A 20,551-nucleotide genomic window follows, 5' to 3' on the forward strand; every position below is an offset into this window, starting at 1 on the left:
GCCTGACATCAACCCCCTAACTTTCCGGAGGACCAGGGTGCACAGTTGTGCTTATAGCCCTTCACTGGCACTCGGACGTAGATCAGCCGCCCTAACATTGGGAACAGACGCTGTTGTGATTCCAAGTCTTAGTTCAAGATCTTAGTTTTATTTGTTACAATTGCCAGATTTGTTTTTGGAAATCCTAGAAACATTTTATTGTGTGGGGGTAACCCCGGCGTAGTGCTTAATATCTATAACTCTCACCCCTAGACAAGTCACGAATGACCCAAGATTAAAGTGACTATGATAAAAAAACACATTTCGATGTTCAGCATTTGGAATATTTCTATTAGTTTTGGCTCATGAAAACCAGAATCTTAAAAATTTCTCCATGTCCTGAATATTGAATATAAAATTAAGCTTCTAAAAGCTAGCACAATATAAAAAAGGATCAGAATTTTTAATTTATTTTAAAATCAAGGATCTTCAATTATTTGTCTGTGTCCAGGATCTCAAAAAATATCAATGATGGAATCAATTTGATATCATTGGAACTCTTTAGGATTTCTGAAGCATATTCTGAAAAAAATGTTTGGAATCGTATCAAAATATCCGCATCTTATATGTCTCTCTGGTATTTCTTCATAATACTGATAAAAATCTTATCTAGACCACTATTTGAAGTCACTCAGCAATGCTGATCCAATTATTATTAATTCATGCTGCTATTTCAAGAAATTTCCCGAAGAATTGCCCTGAAAATTCACTTGAGTTTCACCTCAGCATTCACTTATTAATCTCCTGAAATTCTCACGGAATTATCTTAGGAATAATGTTTTAGTTCCGCTAAGAAATCTTAAAAATTATTTGAAATTCATTAAAAGTGCGTTGTTACTTCGTACGTGAAGTACACGATTTTCAAAGTTGGGAGGAAATGCCACACTTACATCAACATGAAGCTCCAGTGCGACAACTCATTAGCAAGAGAAAACTCTGAAGAGAATAGACCGATAGTTCCGCCAGAGCACGGCAGCGCGAAAATTGAACAGAAGTTGAAACCGAACGAAGGGCCAGAAACGCGACAACATCAATCAAACGCCTTACCTAACTCATACATTGATGGATGAAGGGATTTGAGGTATGTCCTCAAATCCACAGGCAAAAGAGTGCGCGTCCGACTCGCTCACACACCGTCTACAGCCGTGGAATAGTTCTAGCGATGTTTATCACTACTGGAAATTCTTTCGGTAACGTGGGGCTTTAGGTGTGATATACGTCACCATAACCAGTCTACAGCCGTAGACAGCACATAAGCAAGTCAAACGAACACGGTAAAGGAGTGTGTGCCTGATCCGCACTGTCGCATCAAAGGCCCCCTGCTCAACTTCAACCTTCGCTCAACCCCCACACTGCCGCACCCCAGCGGAACATCAATCTATCCTCCTCAGAACCCTCTCCATCGCACCACAAGCTCATGTTGATACAAGTGTAGCCATTAGACTGATGCAAAATTTGAAATTTTCGCTCCACAGTGCTTAAACGGTTCCAAATTGGGTGCTTAGTAGCCTCCCAAAATTTGAACTACTTTAGTAAGAAACAGACTTGGCACAAACCATTTCAAGTTAATATGGGAATTACTATGGGAAAACTTATGTTTTTGTTCATATTTATCTAACAATTCACCACATCACTATGCTTTTAAAAATGATAGCAGTGATTGTAGCAAATTTTCCCAGCTACAACTTTGTTGAAAACCACTTTTCAATCAAATGTAAGGAACAAAAGTTATTAATGATTCAAGTCACTGATGTCTTATGATTATGCTCATTCAACTGTTAGGCAGGCAACATTGGTGTTTCTGGTGAGAAGAATAGAGCACAAATATCATGGCTACTATGTCACACTGCAGAATACAGTGTTGCTAACAGAACAGCTGCTTGATCATGCCATGAGATTATCAATCTCTTAAACAATTGATAACTATTTAATTTGGCATTTTGCTGAAAAACGATGTTCGGCTAAGTTGTAGCTTGGAAATTTTCCCGTAAGAATAGTTATTGAAATTTTCGAAAAAGCAATATGGAAAATGGGTAAAAGACAATGAACAAAAAGTATGGTTTTCCCATGGTAATTTCCATATAAACTTCGAATAGTTTGTGCCAAGTCAGTTTCTTACCAAATGAGTTTAAATTTTGGGAGGCTAATCAGGACCTGATTTGAAACCGTTTGAGTACTGTGGAGCGAAAATTTCAAATTTTGCATCAGTCTAGTAGCCATTCCTCCCAACTCTTCTTAAAAAAGCTGCTCCTTTGAAACTCTCCTTTGAATTATCTTAAAAATTATCACTGGAATATGTTTGGAATACTCCTCGGAATCCCATTTAAATTTTCCTCAGAATTTTCGTAAGAAATCCTTTCCCAGAATGTTCATTGAATATATTTCTGAATTACCTTTGAATCTTGCTCCTTCTACTATTCTATTCTCACCTAAAAATATAATTACAGTTCTCCTAACGCATTCCTTAGATTTCTCATTAAAATTTAGCAGAACCTTCTTGGAATTCTTCTAAGATTATATAGGAATTATTATCAGATTTGATTGTAATCCTTCGTAACCTACACTACCGATCATAAGTTTAAGGACACCCCCAAAAAACCATGCAAATATGTTTTGTTCAATGATCTCTCATTTTTCGTTCAATTTTCGATCTCCAAAGGTTATTTGAACGTTATGAATGGTATAGCATAAGTGTTCTACTACTACTTTTATTTCAAAATTTAATCAACCCAATTCTAAGAAAATCAGTCACGATTCTTCAGAGTAAATTTTGAAAAATATTGTAACTTTGGGTGAACTTTTACCACACAAAATTTGAAAATTATATTGAACAATTTGCCTACAAGGAAAGTTCCATTCAATACCTTTCAAATGATCTAAAGAGAACGAAAATTGGACGTAGCATGACAGAGATATGAATATAACAAATTTGTCATGTTTTTTTGGGGGTGTCCCTTATGATCGGGAGTGTACCTTCAATGAATTTTCCGAAAACTTCTCCCACAATCTTCAAGATATTATCCTCAGAATGTTTTCAGATTTGTCGTTTTCATTTCCTTCGAGTTCTCCTCAGACTTTTCATGGCATAATCCTCCTTCTCGTCAAAATTTTCTCAAATTTCTTAAGAATTAACATCAAAAACTGTTATGAATTTTGCATTAAAATTTCTTTTGAATCCTATTCAGAATTGGCTTGGAATTCTACTCAGCTCTACCTTTTTTTTTAGAGGCCCTAAACTTATGATCGATGACATGAATTACTATTTTATTGATTTAAAATATTCTCTAAATTTTTCCACCAAATTTTCCTTAAGGATTGGATAATAAGGGTTCTACTAACACTTTTATTTAAAAATTTGGCCAACCCAATTCTGAGAAACTCAAGCATGATTATTAGACTGATGCAAAATTTGAAATTTTCGCTCCACAGTGCTCAAACGGTTTCAAATCAGGTCCTGATTAGCCTACCAAAATTTAAACTCATTTGGTAAGAAACTGACTTGGCACAAACTATTCGAAGTTTATATGGAAATTACTATGGGAAATTCAAACTTTTTGTTCATTGTCTACTACCCATTTTCCATATTGCTTTTTCGAAAATTTCAATCACTATTCTTATGGGAATTTTTCTAAGCTATAACTTTGCCCAATATCGTTTTTCAGCCAAATGTCAAATTAAATAGTTATTAATTGTTTAAGAGATTGATAATCTTATGGCATGATCAAGCAGCTGTTCTGTTAGCAACACTGTATTCTGCAGTGTGACATAGTAGCCATGATATTTGTGCTCTATTCTTCTCACCAGAAACACCAATGTTGCCTGCTGAACAGTTGAAAGAGCATAATCATAAGACATCAGTGACTTGAATCATTAATAACTTTTGTTCCTTACATTTGATTGAAAAGTGAGTTTCAACAAAGTTGTAGCTGGGAAAATTTGCTACAATCACTGCTATCATTTTTTAAAGCATGGTGATGTGGTGAATTGTTAGATACATATGAACAAATACATAAGTTTTCCCATAGTAATTCCCATATAAACTTGAAATGGTTTGTGCGAAGTCAGTTTCTTACTAAAGTAGTTCAAATTTTGGGAGGCTAAGCAGGACCCAATTTGGAACCGTTTAAGCACTGTGGAGCGAAAATTTCAAATTTTGCATCAGTCTAATGATTATACAGTGTGAGCTTTGGAAAATTTTGTAATTTAAGATAAAGTTTTGGTATACAAAATTTGAAAACCATATTCAGCAAAGTTTGATGCAATACCTTTCAAATGACATTTAAAGATTTAAAATTGGACGTAAAATGACAGAGACATGAAAAACAGCAATTGCATGTTTCTAGTCCAGTCCAAATGCCTTAACATTTTTTTTAATGAGAGAATGAAGAACATTTGTTTCCAATTTAGCATCGAAGCTGACATTTTTTTTTCGGTGACATTACGAAAACTGTTTAACTGGTCACCCTGTTTATTGTATTTTGCAGTTGTAATTGAACTCCTCAAAGGTGCGGAATCGCAAATAAAAGTGTGCTTGGCGTCTTCTACGTACTTTTCAATTCCTTAGTTTAATGAACTTCCAACTATGAACCAACCATACTGTAGCATTGTAACAACTTTTATTTATTCTTGTCGGATTTTTCATTGCAATTCAAGCAGGAATGTCGAAACAAGTGACTTCAGTGACATTTTGTCGAAATTAGGGACTTTTTGTTGACCACCTTAAAAAAAAGTGACAAAGTCACTAAAAAGTGACCCGCTATCAGCCCTGGATAAAACACATGAAAAAATTTCATTTCCTTTTGATCATAAAAAAGTTTCCTTATTCTCGATTTGATTCAGATTTTCAAAACTTGTAGTTCAAACAACGAGTAACAACTTTGCTGAAGACTGCATCATGAATTCAGTTAGTTTTATTGAGATATTCACTTTTGAATGTATATGAACATTTCAACCAAATCCCCTATAAACAATTTGAGCTGATTTAAACTTGAATAATCATTTTTTAGCTGATGAAGCATGTTTTTGCCTGAATAAGCATTACATGTTTGTTGGGTTTTAAGGCAAAGAGTGCTTATCTTACCTAAAGACACGAGTCTGGATGTTGGCCTGTGTAAAATATGAACTTTTATGTTTTAGTGGTAATCTAGTTAATACATTTCATAAGCTGCCTGTTGTAATATACGAACAAACTGATTATATAAATTCTAGAATGAATATCCCAACAAACAATTTCAGCTGCAGACCAGCTGTATAAGGTAAATGTTGCCTGTATAAGCTTATCTTCAGCTAAAATTGTTAGTTGGGATCTACATAATACTAAATTGAATCGTGATCTTCAGTAGAATTGTTCCTTATAGTTTAAGCTAAATGTGCTGAAATTTTGAGCGTAACCGAGTTTTCTGTACCAATTATATGCACGAAAGAAGGAATGTTATTTCACCGTACATTTACATATAAACTTTAAACCAAAAGCGACAGCTCGTGTTACATCCGAATGAGCTGAAATTTTCAGAGGGTGCTTTTCTCACAAAATGCCACAAATCTGTTTGTTAGTCCGTTGAAAAAAATGATGAAAAATATCTCCCATATAAAGGTGGGCCAGTATAATGAAACATATGCAGCGGATTGTAATAAATCCAACCTTACATCGGATGTAAGAGCAATTTTTTTGCGTGTGAACCAACATAAGAATAGTGACCCTGTCTATCGATATTGTGTTATGTACAATCTTCTGTTATTAAAGCCTATCATCTTAATTATTGCTTTTCTCTAATAAATTCTGTTCAAATGAAACCGTTCATTAACACATCCAGCATCAATTGGAGCTTAATAAATACCACCGGGCAAAAACAGCTTCTCTAGCGTGAAAAATTATTATTCAATATCACGCACCAGCAACATAATAAGCTTGCTAACAACGCGCTAGAGAGTATAATCGAATGTGAAAATGAAAAGGATGATCCTGATCCGAGCGAATTATACAAAAAAGGAAAGTGATATAAAAATGTCCCCAATAGAACCCACCATGCATGTAGGTACCACCGAGCGTTGAACAGATCACAGATGATGTCACTACCATTGCTGCTGCTACTACTACAACATACATACTAACATGCTGATGAACCACCGGCTGCTGGAGTCTGTTGAAATTAGCAGGTTAATTAAAGGAGAAACTACGACTCGATGAAAATGAAGCTGTGCAACATAATTATAATGACTATTAGTATCGAATGGAAACTGCATCACAAATTGAAATCGATTTTCATCGATTTAGCGAAAATTGTAGCTTAAATGAATTAAGCAACGCTTTATTCCCCGGTGCACTTGCCTGTCCGCGCCATTTCTTTCCGTTCCTAAACGTCTGAAAATACCGTAGATTGTAAGCTGGTAACTTATCACATAACCTATCATCTTAAAGTCACGGCAATGCTTATACCCTATTGATATAATGCAAAACAAAACATTACCTTGATCTCAACTTGAACACTAGTCAAATGTTACACTAGATCTATTCACAATCTTGGACGACACAAAAGTTTAGTTTATTTATGATTATATCTGTAAATAATTATAGAAAGAAAAAAAAATCTATGTGCATGTTACCATTAATAATTAAGTACAAATGGCAGATCAAATTACGAATACAGTGTGCAACTGCTAGTCAACTACTACATCGTGCGAACGATGCTGAACGCGATCAAATTACCAACCAACCTACATCAATTGCATGTCAAACGAAGTCTACGCATAAGAAGAAAAAAAACAAAATGAAGATAAACGGAAAGAGAGCAAAGCCTAGCATTAGATCAATCAGTTGATTATTTTTAAGCAGAAATCAAAGGTAAACCTTAATTAGAATAAGTGAACTAGATTATAATGAAAATAAATGTGCCAACTATGAAGGAAACACTTGTAAAACTAATTACCTACTACATTGAACTACTGACAGAAAATTGCAGTTACATAAACAGCAAAGTGAGGCCGTCTGTTGAAAACCACCTTCTGAGCTATCCATATATTTAATAATACCGTCGAACGATAAATAGTTCAGCTTCCTGCTACCAGCTTTGTAAATAATTTCCGCTACCTATCGAAAGCTAAAAGTCGAATATCCCGAATGCCAGGAAACTACAAAAGTAAGAAAACCAAGAACCCTGCTTGTAAACTATACCTGTATGTTCAATCCAAATGATTATAGAAAAGTCATCACACAACAGTGAACACAGTAGAAAGTGATGTTACTGAAAAATCAAAAACAAATCTATCTGTGGTTTTATTTTCGTCCGCAATGATGATGACAATCCCAGCATGGAAATCGCAGAGAAAAAAATTAGTATATAGGACTAACTACCCCATTTCCGGCCTATTAAGCACAACCCGCACTTAGTCTTTCTTAATCTAGCGCAGTTTAGCACCAAAAGGAATGTTATTATTACTGATAGCTTCCAAATTTATTCACCTTTCCGTTTTTGTTTTCTTTATTAAAGAGACTTTCAGCCTTGCATGGGCTGGTTCGTATTTACCTTTCCGTATATACCGTAAGATTTGATAAAGAGAAACCAATCGTTGATATATTGTCAAAAATCTAACACTGCTTCTTGACGCCAAACTCGGCCTACGGATTCTAAACTCGGCCTAACGCATTCAAACGCCAATGAATTCACTTCGGCCTATCGGATGAAGATAAAAAGTGATTCGGTCGGAGCGCTTCTTTTGTTTTTGGGAATAATGGGTGCAAATCTTCATATCACGCGTTCTCATTGACTTCGTTCTGTAGCTTATTAACTAAAGTGTCGTATCAAATGCATAATTGACTTGTTAACCCTGAAATCATGGATTTATTTGAAGTTTTCTGCTCGATAGGCCCAAAATGGGCGATTAGGCCGAAGTAGTTCTCTACCCTACCTATACCAACTCTAAATTTTTGCGTTTTTAACGTGAAATTAGGGGGAATTTTTGAAATAAGAGCCAAAAAAAGTGTTTTCTGAGGAATGGACTAACCAAAAAGGAACTTCGAGTGGGTTCACCGGACAATACGGGTACATATTTTCAGAACGGGAACGACGTATAGAGCCCCCAAATCGATGATTCACGCCATTTTGGAATTCAAGGTGGCGACTTCCGATTTGTGAAAAAAACTGTCTCTGTCTGGAGAGTTACAATTATAAAGGGTGTCCCACATCAAATTGCATCACTAAAAAACGCTGTAGAAAATTACCTAGTTGACCGATCCGCAATTTCAGACAGTGAAATATAACCTATTAGCACAGACAAACAGACATAACTCTCAGAAGAAAATTCTTCAAAAAATATTGTCAAGCGAATTTTGTATGCACACTAGCACCCTCTATCTTGCACATTCCGAAGCATTGATTTGCAACCGAAGTATCCCTCGTCCATAAAATTTTTTCACTAGTTGCTATTCCCTCGTTCTGTCAACGGGTCAGCTGTGTTGAATAAAAACAAAACAAATGCAAGTCAGTGATGCCGGTTCTACGAAGGGTTCAGTATTGATTGAATTTAACAGAAATGATCCGTAGGACAGAAGCTCAGTCTATTTTTAGGGATTTGTTTTGCTGGTTTTGTGTGATTTTTATTTTGCTGGATCGTGATAATGAACCACCTTTCTACCACCACCCATCACTTTAATATGTACACAACAAACAAATATAATATGTATCAATCAATGTTATTCATGATAATTAAACTCATTGATTGTAAAAGTGGATACAATATTACACTCATTAAAATGATTTGTTGTCAAATTCTGTGTACATCGTACAGTGTGATATTACACTGTAAGCGGAACGACTAATGTGTAGCTTTTCGAATTTAATATTCAATGCATTCAATGCGTTGCTGAAAATTACGATAGCATCAGATTGCGGGGTTGCTAGTGTATTATAATGCTTTGTTGATTATTCATGAACTATTGATCGCTGGGAATGCTTGTGACAATTTGAGGTGTACAAAAGAGTGAACAATGCAGTGTGCGCCGAAGCTTATTCACATTTATATCCCTGTGAAGCAACTGAAAAGTTGTTAAGGGAATTTATATCTGTATTTTACCGAGCTAGATAAAGTGTGTAACTATAATCAGTTCATTTTTGTTTGCTAATCTGGTTAAATGTTATACTTAATTATCTTAAAGATAAATCTTCCAGCTCATATCTTTGTTGGGGTAAGTGGTGGGACCATCATCATAACCTTCAATAACTTTTTTTTCTGTATTCGTCAGATTAGTATGTGGGATGCTTCCCCAAGAAACAGTGAAACGTGATTTGTTGCGTTGCCTCCTTATTTCAAGAACTGACATCTACTAAATTGACCTGAAGATGCGAACCTGAAGAGCACATTCCGAACTGAAGCCTTGTTTGCGAAGAATGTGATTGTGAGTGTTATGTCTGTTTGTCTGTGCTATTTTGTAAGCTTTTGGCATATTTATTTCATTCAACTTCAATACCATAACCGTACGCTCGCACCTTACGCTTAACTCCACTCATTAGGTTCTGTACAACAACTGCCTGCAGCTTCTTCTGTACGGAAACCCACTTTTTCTTCATGTCTTCCTCAGATTTGACCTCCTTGGGATGCTTCCGTAGTGCCTGCTTCATAATAGCCCAGTATTTTTCAATTGGGCTTAGTTGAATAGTGGCACGAAGCTAAATCCGGCCAGAAGATCGTAGGGCCCTCGTGTGGCTTCAACAGAGGAAGCAGACGCTTCTGTAGACACTCCTTGATGTAGATCAGTCCCGGTAGTTACGAACGGCGCGCTCCGTTTGCCACATGAGCAGATCGCTTGCCAAATCATGTATTTCTAGGCAAACTTTTAAAGTTTCTGCTTCCTTACTTCCTCCGGGACATCAAACTTGGGCTGGGCGGTGAAGAACAGTACCCGGAAGCTACCGGAAGTCCACCTTGACATAAGTCTCATCATCCATGATGAGACAATGAGACTTTGTCAGCATCTGGGCGTACAGTTTCCGGGCCTTTCCCACCGTACTTTGCCGTTCGCCACGATTTGGAGCCTTCTGAACTTTCTACGTATGCAGTCCCTCCCGGTCCTTGGCTCTCTGAACGAAAGACTTGGACAGATTCAACTGTTTGGCCACATCCCTAACCGAAGCATTGGGATTCCGCTTAAACGCTTTCACGACGCGCTTGTGATTCTGATCACTAATAGAACATCCATTCTGACCGTATTTCTCCTTCCGTTCGATGCTCAGAGTTTCGTAGTAACGTTTAATCACACGACTCACCGTTGACTGTGTGATGTACATGAATACGGGAATTAATATTCACAGATTCCTTTCCCTCACTAATGAAAGTGTTTGTGATACTGTCATACAATGTTGGTACGACTGATGTGGAATATTGGCATCACGGCACAGAGGATGCGGCTACGAAAGCTCGTGCTTGTTTCATTTCATTCGGCAGTAGACTCCAGGAAAGGTAAGTCCTATTTTGTGAGCCAATCGGATTTCTGTGCCGAGTGACTTCACATTAATAAGGCATAATGGCGACTTCATCTATTCACGTGATTCATTGAGCATTTACAGACTGCACGATTCCGAGTGGTTTTCCGATGTCCCGATGAGAGAGTTGAGGATTTTCCAGGTGCTTGCGCAAAATCAATTCGCGAAGTTGCTTTTCGGGTGACGCCATTTTTTCCAACTTTCGAAAAACTGACAGTGACAAAATACAGTGTAAACAATACACTCTAAGCTACTTCTACCCAAATTTTAAAGAGAAAATACCCAGAGGGTAATTTTTTACACCGTGGTGCAATTTGATGTAGGACACCCTTTAGTTTCGTCCAAGATGCGGCGGATGCAGCAGAAGCTAGGAAAAAGCTAGCGACAGCATTTCAAGATACCGGATTGACGCGAAAAATTGCATTGCTACGGAAGTTGACCTCTATTCTGAAGGACCAACAGGACAGCAGAGACATGCAGAACGCGACCGGATCAGAAGAAAAGGAACCACAAGAGAAATTACATGCGGGTGCGTAGAGAACAGAACACTTTAATAATCAAATAGGAAATAGAAAACAGTAGGGCAAAAATATTAAATGAACACTTCTCACTTTGTCTCTTTGAGAGGTGATTTATTCGCTCAGGTAGGAGGGGAGGCAATGTATAGACCGGCAATCGGGCCAAACAGCCTGCATGCCGTATCGAACGACAACGGCCAACGATGCGTGAACTTTGCAGTCTCTCGAGGAATGGTAGTTCGAAGTACCTTTTTCCCCCGCAAGGATATTCACAAAGCCACATTATCAACGTCCGCACGTACCGCAGTGCGAACATAGATTCGGACCACTTCCTAGTTGCAGTATGCATGCGCTCAAAACTCTCGACGGTGCATAACACCCGTCGAAGTCGAACGCCGCGACCCAACATTGAGCAACTACGGGACGCCGGAGTTGCCCAGGACTACGCGCAGCAGCTGGAAGTTGCACTACCCACGGAAGAGCAGTTTGGCGCGTTCCGCCATAGGTTGTACTGCTGCAGCGGCACTAGGTACTGCAATCCCGGACCGAAGAAATGACTGGTTTGTCGGCGAATGCAAACTGTTAGTAGAGGAGAAGAATGCAGCACGGGCGAGAATGCTGCAATAGATTGTGAGAAGAGATTGAATGTGGAGCGATACAGACAAGCGCGGAACAGACAAAACTCGGTTTTCCGAAGGAAGAAGCGTCAGCAGGAAGACCTGGAAAATCTGTACCGCGTAAACGACACACGGAAGTTCTACGAGAAGCTAAATAGTTTGCGCAAAGGCTACGTGCCGCAAGCCGGTATGTGCAAGGACTTGGACGGTAACCTTCTCACGGACGAGTGTGAGGTAATTGAGAGGTGGAAGCAGTACTATGACGAGCACCTCAACGGTGAAGCATCAGAAAACGAAGGTGGCATGGCAACATACCTTGGAGCACGCGCAGAAGACGACAGGCCACCGGCCCCTGATCTTCAAGAAGTTGAGGAGGAGATCGATCGGCTGAAGAACAACAAAGCAACTGGTGTAGATCAACTACCAAGTGAGCTATTAAAATACGGTGGTGAAGCACTGGCTAGAGCGCTGCACTGGGTAATTGCCAAGATTTTGGAGGAGGAGGTATTACAGGAGGAGTGTATGGAAGGTGTCGTATGCCCAATCTACAAAAAGGGCGACAAGTTGGATTGCTGCAACTACCGCGCGATCACACTGCTGAGCGCCGCCTACAAGGTACTCTCCCAAATTCTATGCCGCCACCTGTAACCTTTTGCAAGATATTCGTGGCGGGATTCATGGGTGCCCGCGCTACCACGGACCAAATTTTCGCGATTCGGCAGGTTCTGCAGAAATGCCGCAAATACAACGTGCCCACACATCATTTATTCATCGATTTCAAATCCGCATACGACACAATCGACACAATAAGTACGGATTTCCGGATAAACTGACGCGATTGGTCAAGGCGACGATGGATCGAGTGATGTGCGTTGTTCGAGTATCGGGGACACTCTCGAGTCCCTTTGAATCTCGAAGGGGGTTACGGCAAGGTGATGGGCTTTAGTATCTGCTATTCAACATCGCGTTAGAAGATGTGACCAGAAGAGCTGGGATAGACATGAGTGGCACGATCTTCAGAAAGTCCATCCAGCTTCTTGGCTTTGCCGATGACATCGACATCATGGCACGGAACTTTGAGACGATGGCGGAAACGTACATCAGACTGAAGGCTGAAGCTAGGCGGATTGGACTTGCCATCAACGCATCAAAGACAAAATACATGAAAGGAAGAGGTTCTAGGGAAGACAATATTAGCCTCCCACCCCGAGTTCAGATTGACGGTGACGAAATCAAGGTGGTCGATGAGTTCGTGTATTTGGGCTCACTGGTGACCGCCGAAAATGATACCAGCAGAGAAATTCAAAGACGCATTATGGCAGGGAATCGTGCCTACTTTGAACTCCGGAGGACGCTCCGGTCGAATAAAATTCGCCGCCGCACGAAGTTGACTGTCTACAAGACGCTGATTAGACCGGTGGTCCTCTACGGCCACGAGACCTGGACTATGCTCGTGGAGGACCAACGCGCCCTTGGTGTTTTCGAACGGAAGGTGTTGCGTACCATCAACGGTGGAGTGCAGATGGATGACGGAACGTGGAGGAGGCGAATGAACCACGAATTGCACCAGCTGCTGGGAGAACCATCCATCGTCCACATTGCCAAAAATTGAGAAATTTGAAGTAGCACGTGTCGAATGGTATGGATTTTCAAGGTGAAACGGTGAAGGATTGCCAAGTGTCTCTGGAAGGAAAATAAGATCGAAAACCGCTCCTGAAGAGAGATTCCAGGGTATCAGTACTGCTGGAGCTGGTACATTCTGATCTCTGCGAACCAGTAGTGTTTTTTTCCTTGGGTGGCAGTAGATATTTTGTTACATTTTTAGATGATGCTAGCAAGAGAGTGGCAGTTCACTTCTTGAAGGCCAACAGCGAAGCACTGGATGCGTTCAAATTGTTCCGAGCAAAGACAGAACGTCAGACAGGTAAAAACTCAAAATAAGCAGGACAGATAACAAACGAGAGACCTACCCGTACACTCTAGAGCAGAATGACACAGCGGAAAGAATGAATAGGACACTTGTTCGGAAAGGCGCGATGCAGCATATTTGGTGAACCGATCACCAACGAGATCCAATGGACACAAGACGCCTGAAGAAATCTGGACCAGAAAGAGACCTGATTCGCAGCATCTGAGAGTTTTCGGTACAATCGTAATGGTCCATATTCCGAAGGTCAAGCGTAAGAAATTCGGTCCGAAAGCAGCAAAGGGTATATTCGTAGACTATTGCGAGGACACGAAAGGATACCGCGTGTATTGTCCGGAGAGCAACAAGCTCGAGATCAGTCGTGACATGGTAGTGATCAACGAAGATGCACAATATTTCAGCACAGGATGTATTCAAGATTTTCAAGCAGTTGAATTCATAAAGTTATTCACGGAGGATTCCTTGTACCTATTGAACGCCCTGAAGAAAACGCAACCAATAATGAAGAAGAAGAAGTAGCAGGAAATAGTCGAAACAGTATGTTAGACACGTCTGGTGAAACTTTTGACGATGCCTGTAGCGGCCACGCTCTCCTATCGGCGTCATTGAGTGCCAAACCAGACGTGGACAATGACGAATCTACCCAAGGGACGCAAAGCCAAGTGGGTTTTTGCAATCAAGCGAGGACCTAATGGACCTACATTGAGATATTCGTTCGACGCTTTGGAATGGCAGATACGAACCCGGTAGCTACTCCAGCTGATTCGGATTTTAGACTGGAAAAGTCGATGGCACCTGAGACTGAAGAAGAGAAGATGAAGATGAAAAACGTGTTATACAATGAAGCGGTAGGATGTTTATCGTTCGTGGCACAGACGACTCGACCCGATATTGCGTTTGCCGTAAATGTAGTAAGTCAGTTTGCTTAATCCTAGCAGACCGCATTGGGCGGCTGTTAATAGGATATAGCGATCCCGATTGAGGAGATCCTGATAGCCGCAGATCGACTAGTGGATATGTGTTCGCACTCAGAGCGAACGTAATGATTTATTGTTCTGTTAGTAGTTTTGTTATTATTTTGTTAATCATCCTAACCGATTTCCCGCGGTCGGCTCGGGGTTAGTAGGATGTCATATGGATTAGGAAAGCGGTTAGGATTAACAAAATAATAACAAAACTACTAACTATGGTGGCTAAATGGAAGACACCACTTTCGATAAGAAAAGAGCGGAAACGATAAATCCTCTCATTCGAAGAACAGTGAGAAGAGAGCATTAAAGATGTAGGGAATTATAAACGGTTGATCGAACGATGAAATAAATTAGAAGTATTCTGATATCCAAACCTGAAAGTTGTGTTTATTGCCAATTCGAAGGAATACCTTTACCTCTTGCTAATTAAGTGAGTTTGTTGGTTTCTAAGTTAATCCACTATAGGGTGGATCAGTTCACTAACAGAACAATAAATCATTACGTTCGCTCTGAGTGCGAACATTCTCCCCCCGGGCGAAGAAGGGTTTGGATGACAATAGGTTCAACGGGCAGGGGGGCTAGCTTCGAGATGGGACGACGAAGTACTCCATTACTGGTTTGGACATCTGCGACCCTAACAACGGAATCAGCTCCTGGAAACATCAACAATGCGACCCAGTTTCCACGATTGGGGTGGAAGATTTTCATCTTTTAACAAAACAATCATTCCAGGCTCAATGTTCTTGGATCTTTTCGTCCACTTTAATCTAGTTTGGAGAGTGTTCAAGTATTCACGAGACCATCTTCTCCAGAAATCATCACGCAGGCGTTGAACGAGTTGCCAACGGGATAAACGGTTAATGTTCGTATCTTCCAGTGTTGGTTCTTGAATAGCGATAAGTTCACGACCAATAAGGAAGTGACCGGGTGTAATAGCTTCCAGTTCATTTGGATCTGAGAAAACTTCATCAACGAGACCGCGTCGGGAAACAAACCGATGGAGTGCTGCTATAAACGCTGAAGCAGACAAATCCGAAACCAATTCAAGATGGATAGCCTTTGAGTAGACTTTCTACCTCCTTGGCAAATGAAGACAGGGTCAGCAAAATCAACTCCCGATTTGGAGAACGGTGGAGCAGGGACGACTCGAACCTCTGGTAAATCACCCATGACCGGTTGCAACAATCTGGGACTGTTGCGGAAACAAGTTACGGGTGATTTGCCAGAGGTTCGAGTCGTCCATGCTCCACCGTTCTCCAAATCGGGAGTTGATTTTGCTGACCCTGTCTTCATTCGCCAAGGAGGTAGAAAGTCATTCAATCATTCAATTCAATTCAGCCCCTAAATTGTTTAGACATAATAAACCATTCATTCAATAAATCATTCGTCAAACCAGAAGCACTCGTTTTATTCTAACTCGGCCTAAAAAATCCGTACCTTTACTCCGAAAAAAAAATCAGTTTATTTAACGCATATAAATACTATTTTCTACCTCACTCCTGCAATAGTCATTCTTCCGTATCATCGAATTCATTCACCTTGAAACTGAGCTGCTGACAGTCCAGTGTCCTAAGATTCACCACCGCAATGGAATGTGTCTCCGCAAACGAAGGCACGCAAACCAACCTCGTTCGTTGACCATTACTGCCCTCCCAGATCTCCGTTCTGAACTCCCCCGTATTACCAGCAAAGTACACATGTGGACACTCACTAATAACGAACGGATCCTTCTGGTAATACGGATAGCAGGGCAGAGTATCCGGAGCCGTAGGGGCAATGTGACTCCACACCAGTGTGCTTTTCAGCGCCTCCAAGGGGTTTTCAATTTTCGAGAATCTTGAAACGTCATGCACATTCTGCCCCGAGGTACCCAAGATGGAGCGCCCAGAGATTTCGCATGCATACGGGTTGGACAATCCCCGGAAGTTTTTGAAGGACACCGCCTTGGGGAACATGCACTGGTGCATGGGTTGCTGCGGCAGCATGTGATTTGCTGGATCGAACTCCCCTGGCATCAGATCCACACTGACCGACTGGGCCAGATTATGAACGAAGGTATCGACCGCTTTGACGGCATTCAGTAGATCGGTGGATTCGACGGTGGGACGACCGTGGAGATTGTTCTTCGGTTTGACCGAGGCCTTTACCGAATTGCCAGCTATGACGACTCGAACCACGCTAGCCGCTTCCCAGTCCCGGCTCTGGCCGAATCCCTCCAGATTGCCAAAGATCCACTGCTGCAGCAGCTCCATCGACATGGAGAAGTCATTCGGAGAACTCTACGGAGGAAAATGTTTGGGATGAAGAAAGGTTTCGGTTGGAGATTATTGGATAAAATACGAACCAGGTTTAATCCGGAAATTAATACTAGCAGAGGGGAGCATTCCAACGATTTCAATGGCTTCTGTGGTCCACTTTCGTAGAAGAGGTAGTCTTCCACACGGAAACGCCCGTCTCCGTCTTCGTAACCTAGGAGTTGACGTATAGAAAAAGGGGTTAGTTTTTAACATAAATGTTAAACATTTAAGAACAAATGCTATACACTTAATTACAGTGCCAACCGGATTTTTATAATTGCCAATTACCAAGCAAATTTAGGTAAAGGGGTGATTGCCAGATTCATAAGTTGCCGAACATAAATTGTGACTTTTGTGCTTTGGAATGTATAAAAGGAACATCGAAAAACGACTGTTAGACAATAAAAAAAAAAGATGAAGTACATGTGCAAACTCAAATGAATCACTACCTATGGCCACTTACTGTCCACTCCTGATTTTCAGATATTTCATGTTTCAAGAGTTTCATAGTTTTCGAGCATGGAATGGAAGAAAATATTCATACATTTACAAACTATTTCCTCACCAAAAAGCTCGTCGTCGCGCATTACTGAACAAGCTGAAAATTGGCCCTCCAGAATTGCCTTACCTAGTACGGCGCAAACTGCCCCGGTCACAACCGAATGTACGTCAATTTTGCCCATCAAACGGATGCGCTGCAGGGCATCTTCCAGAATCAGTATATCGGCATCATCGGTGTAGTGGGAGCGGGGAGGCTGTGGCACCAACTGGTTCTCCTCGGAAATCTCCCGCAAGATGCTAGGTTTCAACTCCTGATGCTTGAACAACGTTCCGATAATGATGCACTGTTCGGGGCTGTCCTCCTTCAATTCGGCCAACTGCTTGACCGGATGTTTGTTACCTAATATAGCACAGACCAATATTTTAATTTCACTCGGGCCGGGCATCTCAGCGTGGAACTTACCCCATTTCTGCTTGACCCGTTCCTTGATTAGCGATTCCATTTCATCCAGACGCGAGGCATAGATGTGAGAGAATTGCTTGGTGAAGTCCTTCGACTTGAAATGAAACTTGTCCGATCGGTTCGTATACGGCACATCCAACCGCTTGAAATCCTCACCCAGGTGAGAAGCAGTAAAATGTTTATCCTCCGGAAATAACATGGTTCCAACAGCAACGAAATTGCAGTTCGTGAAACTACCGAAACTACAGGAGAAGTGAATCAATCCCTATGAATCCAAAATGTACGAGTACGTAAACAAAGCGCTGTCAAGAAATTGCGCCCAAACAGTAAACAGCACGCTTTAAAAAAATGCAGCTTTTATTAAAAGCTCTTCCAGTGGCACAGTGGGTTGAAGATATTTATTCGAGCAGTTGAAAAAAAAACTACTGGGGATTTTATTATCGGACAGGTCTATGACACTGGAACTCGGCATATGAAATTTTACCACAGGTACACGGCCAATGAGAACGCCCCAAATTTGAGTTTAGTTCACTCATAATCACCAAAAGTGCAGGAACACAGCGATGAGTAAATTTGCCTCATGGTTTCCTATAGAAAACCTCAAAAATCTGCCGGAAAATGACGAAAATTTTATTCAGTCTAGGAGTAGTACCAATAGACTGAGTGAATCCAATCTTTACTTTTATCATATTCCGAAATTCTTTCCTGGAAAAACATGAGGCAAATTTACTCATCGCTGAGTTCCTGCACTTTGTGATTTATGAATTAACTTAACTCAAATTTGGGTTGTTCTCTTCGCCGTGTTGAGTATATGATTATAAAAAGTAGGGTTATTTGATTTTTTTCCGGAAAATTTTAGTTGAAGTTTTCTGATTTTCCCAAGGATTTTCCTCATATTCCACGGCGAATGAGAACGACCCAAATTTGCGTTTTGTTTACTCATAAATCACATAAAGTGCAGGAACTCAGCGATGAGTACATTTGCCTCATGTTTTTCCAGGAAATAATTCCCGAATATGATAAAAGTAAAGATTAGATTCACTCAGTCTATTGGTACTACTCCTAGACTGAATACATTTTTTGTTAATTTCCTCATTTTCCTTAAGATTTTTGAGGTTTTCATAGGAAAACATGAGGCAAATTTACTCATCGCTGAGTTCCTGCACTCTGGGCGATTATGAGTAAACTAAACTCAAATTTGGGTTGTTCTCATTCACCCTGTAGTTTTTTCCGAAAAAAAAAATCAAAAATCCACTTTTGGTAAAATTGAGTCGATTCAAACTAAATTTCAAGTCGAGCTCATCGTTCGTGTCATGCAAAATGATAAAAATACACTCAAAAAATTTATCACATATCTAATGGATGAAATCCATGTGAATTTCACATAGCTTTCCTGTGATCACATAGCTGAAAATCCTACCACAAAATCACATGAATATTATGAGGCCGATGAAATTCATATGAAAAATCATATAAAATTAATTTGATTGCATAAATGTTTTGTGAAATTCATATGAATTCCATTAATTTTGACTATAGATGAAAATCATGTGAGTTTCCAATGAAAGCTACATGAAAACTATTTTCGGTGTACCATCAAGCCGACAGCATAAAACCAAAAAATAAACACAAATAATAAGAAAACAAAACAATCACTCTTTATCAGCCATATTTATTTCTTCCATTCGTGGATGTTTCTAGCAAAATCTTTCAGGATTAAATGTTACGATTACAATGTTATATATAATTGCATGGAAATTTTCCAATTTATATTTCTCGCACCGCGCTCGTTCCTTAGGCACCGAGCTGCTTGTACAACAGCGGAACATAATCGTCCCACTGGGCCTGGTACAGGTTCCCGGCCACGGGATTTCCCAGCTGGTACTTCTCGGCAAACTTCCTGATGGAGAATCCTCCACGGTTATCGCCGCTGCGGTTGGTCAGACGCGGTTCGTCGAAGGTAAGCTTGCCGTTCTGCTTGTACACCAGAAACACGTACCGATGCAGTCCGGTTCCCTCTGGGGGTCCCGAGCCGACGTATTCCGACAGGGTTTCGCCTTTGGCGACGTCACCTCCCGGGATGTTTCCGACTAACCAGTGGTGCCATTCACGGTAGGTCGGTTCCTTGCGACTCGGTGCATCCGGATCCGTCATGCACAGGGTATACAGAGCGGAACTGTCCGCGTTCCACTCCACCTTTGGAATATCCTTCACTTTTGTCGGGGTCAGCTCGTTGCCCTCGTTGACGACGACACCGCTTGCGTAACTCACCTTGGCAACTTCGGCTGGAGCTACCGGGATGACATCCGGCACGACCTGGTGTTTTTCCATACTTTTAGCCACGGAGGAACAGAACAAACGAATAGAAGTAGACGAGAAAAGGCCTCGAGCGAGTGTTGTGCACGATTGAAGCCGGCTGATTGACATCGTGGAATGGGAAACAAAATGAAACTACTCGATCTGCGACTGCATCACTGCATCAGCCAGAGCAGCTGATGCTTTGGCTGGCAAGCAGTGATGCCATTTTTTTTTTTGCAAATTTCAATTTGTATTTTCATCGCAATTTTTTTTATCTGTAATAGGAGATTGTCAAAAAAAACTCTATGCACATGTCGCCACTCCATGATGATGATAATGTTGACAGACTGCATAAATAAAACCATGAAAATGAGCTTTAAAACATAGTTTTCATAAGATAAAACCTGCAAAACATGTTTTCCCGGGACAACATTAATTTTGCGGT

At 40.6% G+C, this 20,551-nt stretch overlaps 2 protein-coding genes across 2 annotated transcripts; both read right to left on the bottom strand.

Moving 5' to 3' along the window:
* Positions 1-15,989: 15,989 nt before the first annotated feature.
* On the bottom strand, positions 15,990-18,060 carry PolD2 (DNA polymerase delta subunit 2). The gene is made up of 4 exons (XM_065233215.1): positions 17,809-18,060; positions 17,473-17,745; positions 16,892-17,016; positions 15,990-16,826 (listed from the first exon to the last, which is right to left on the bottom strand). Exons 1-4 carry the CDS (start codon positions 18,005-18,007, stop codon positions 16,056-16,058), a joined length of 1,368 nt encoding a protein of 455 aa, XP_065089287.1. The 5' UTR covers positions 18,008-18,060; the 3' UTR covers positions 15,990-16,055.
* A 1,410-nt stretch (positions 18,061-19,470) lies between these two features.
* Positions 19,471-20,270, bottom strand: LOC135710603 (protein D2-like). Its single transcript, XM_065233229.1, has one exon. The coding sequence runs from the start codon at positions 20,233-20,235 to the stop codon at positions 19,603-19,605; it is 633 nt and encodes a 210-aa protein (XP_065089301.1). The 5' UTR covers positions 20,236-20,270; the 3' UTR covers positions 19,471-19,602.
* Between the last annotated feature and the right edge of the window lie 281 nt (positions 20,271-20,551).

Source organism: Ochlerotatus camptorhynchus, unplaced genomic scaffold, assembly GCF_037179485.1.
Source record: "Ochlerotatus camptorhynchus isolate MF236.1 unplaced genomic scaffold, CSIRO-AGI_Acam_v1.1 ptg000037l, whole genome shotgun sequence".
Lineage (NCBI taxonomy): Eukaryota > Metazoa > Arthropoda > Insecta > Diptera > Culicidae > Ochlerotatus > Ochlerotatus camptorhynchus.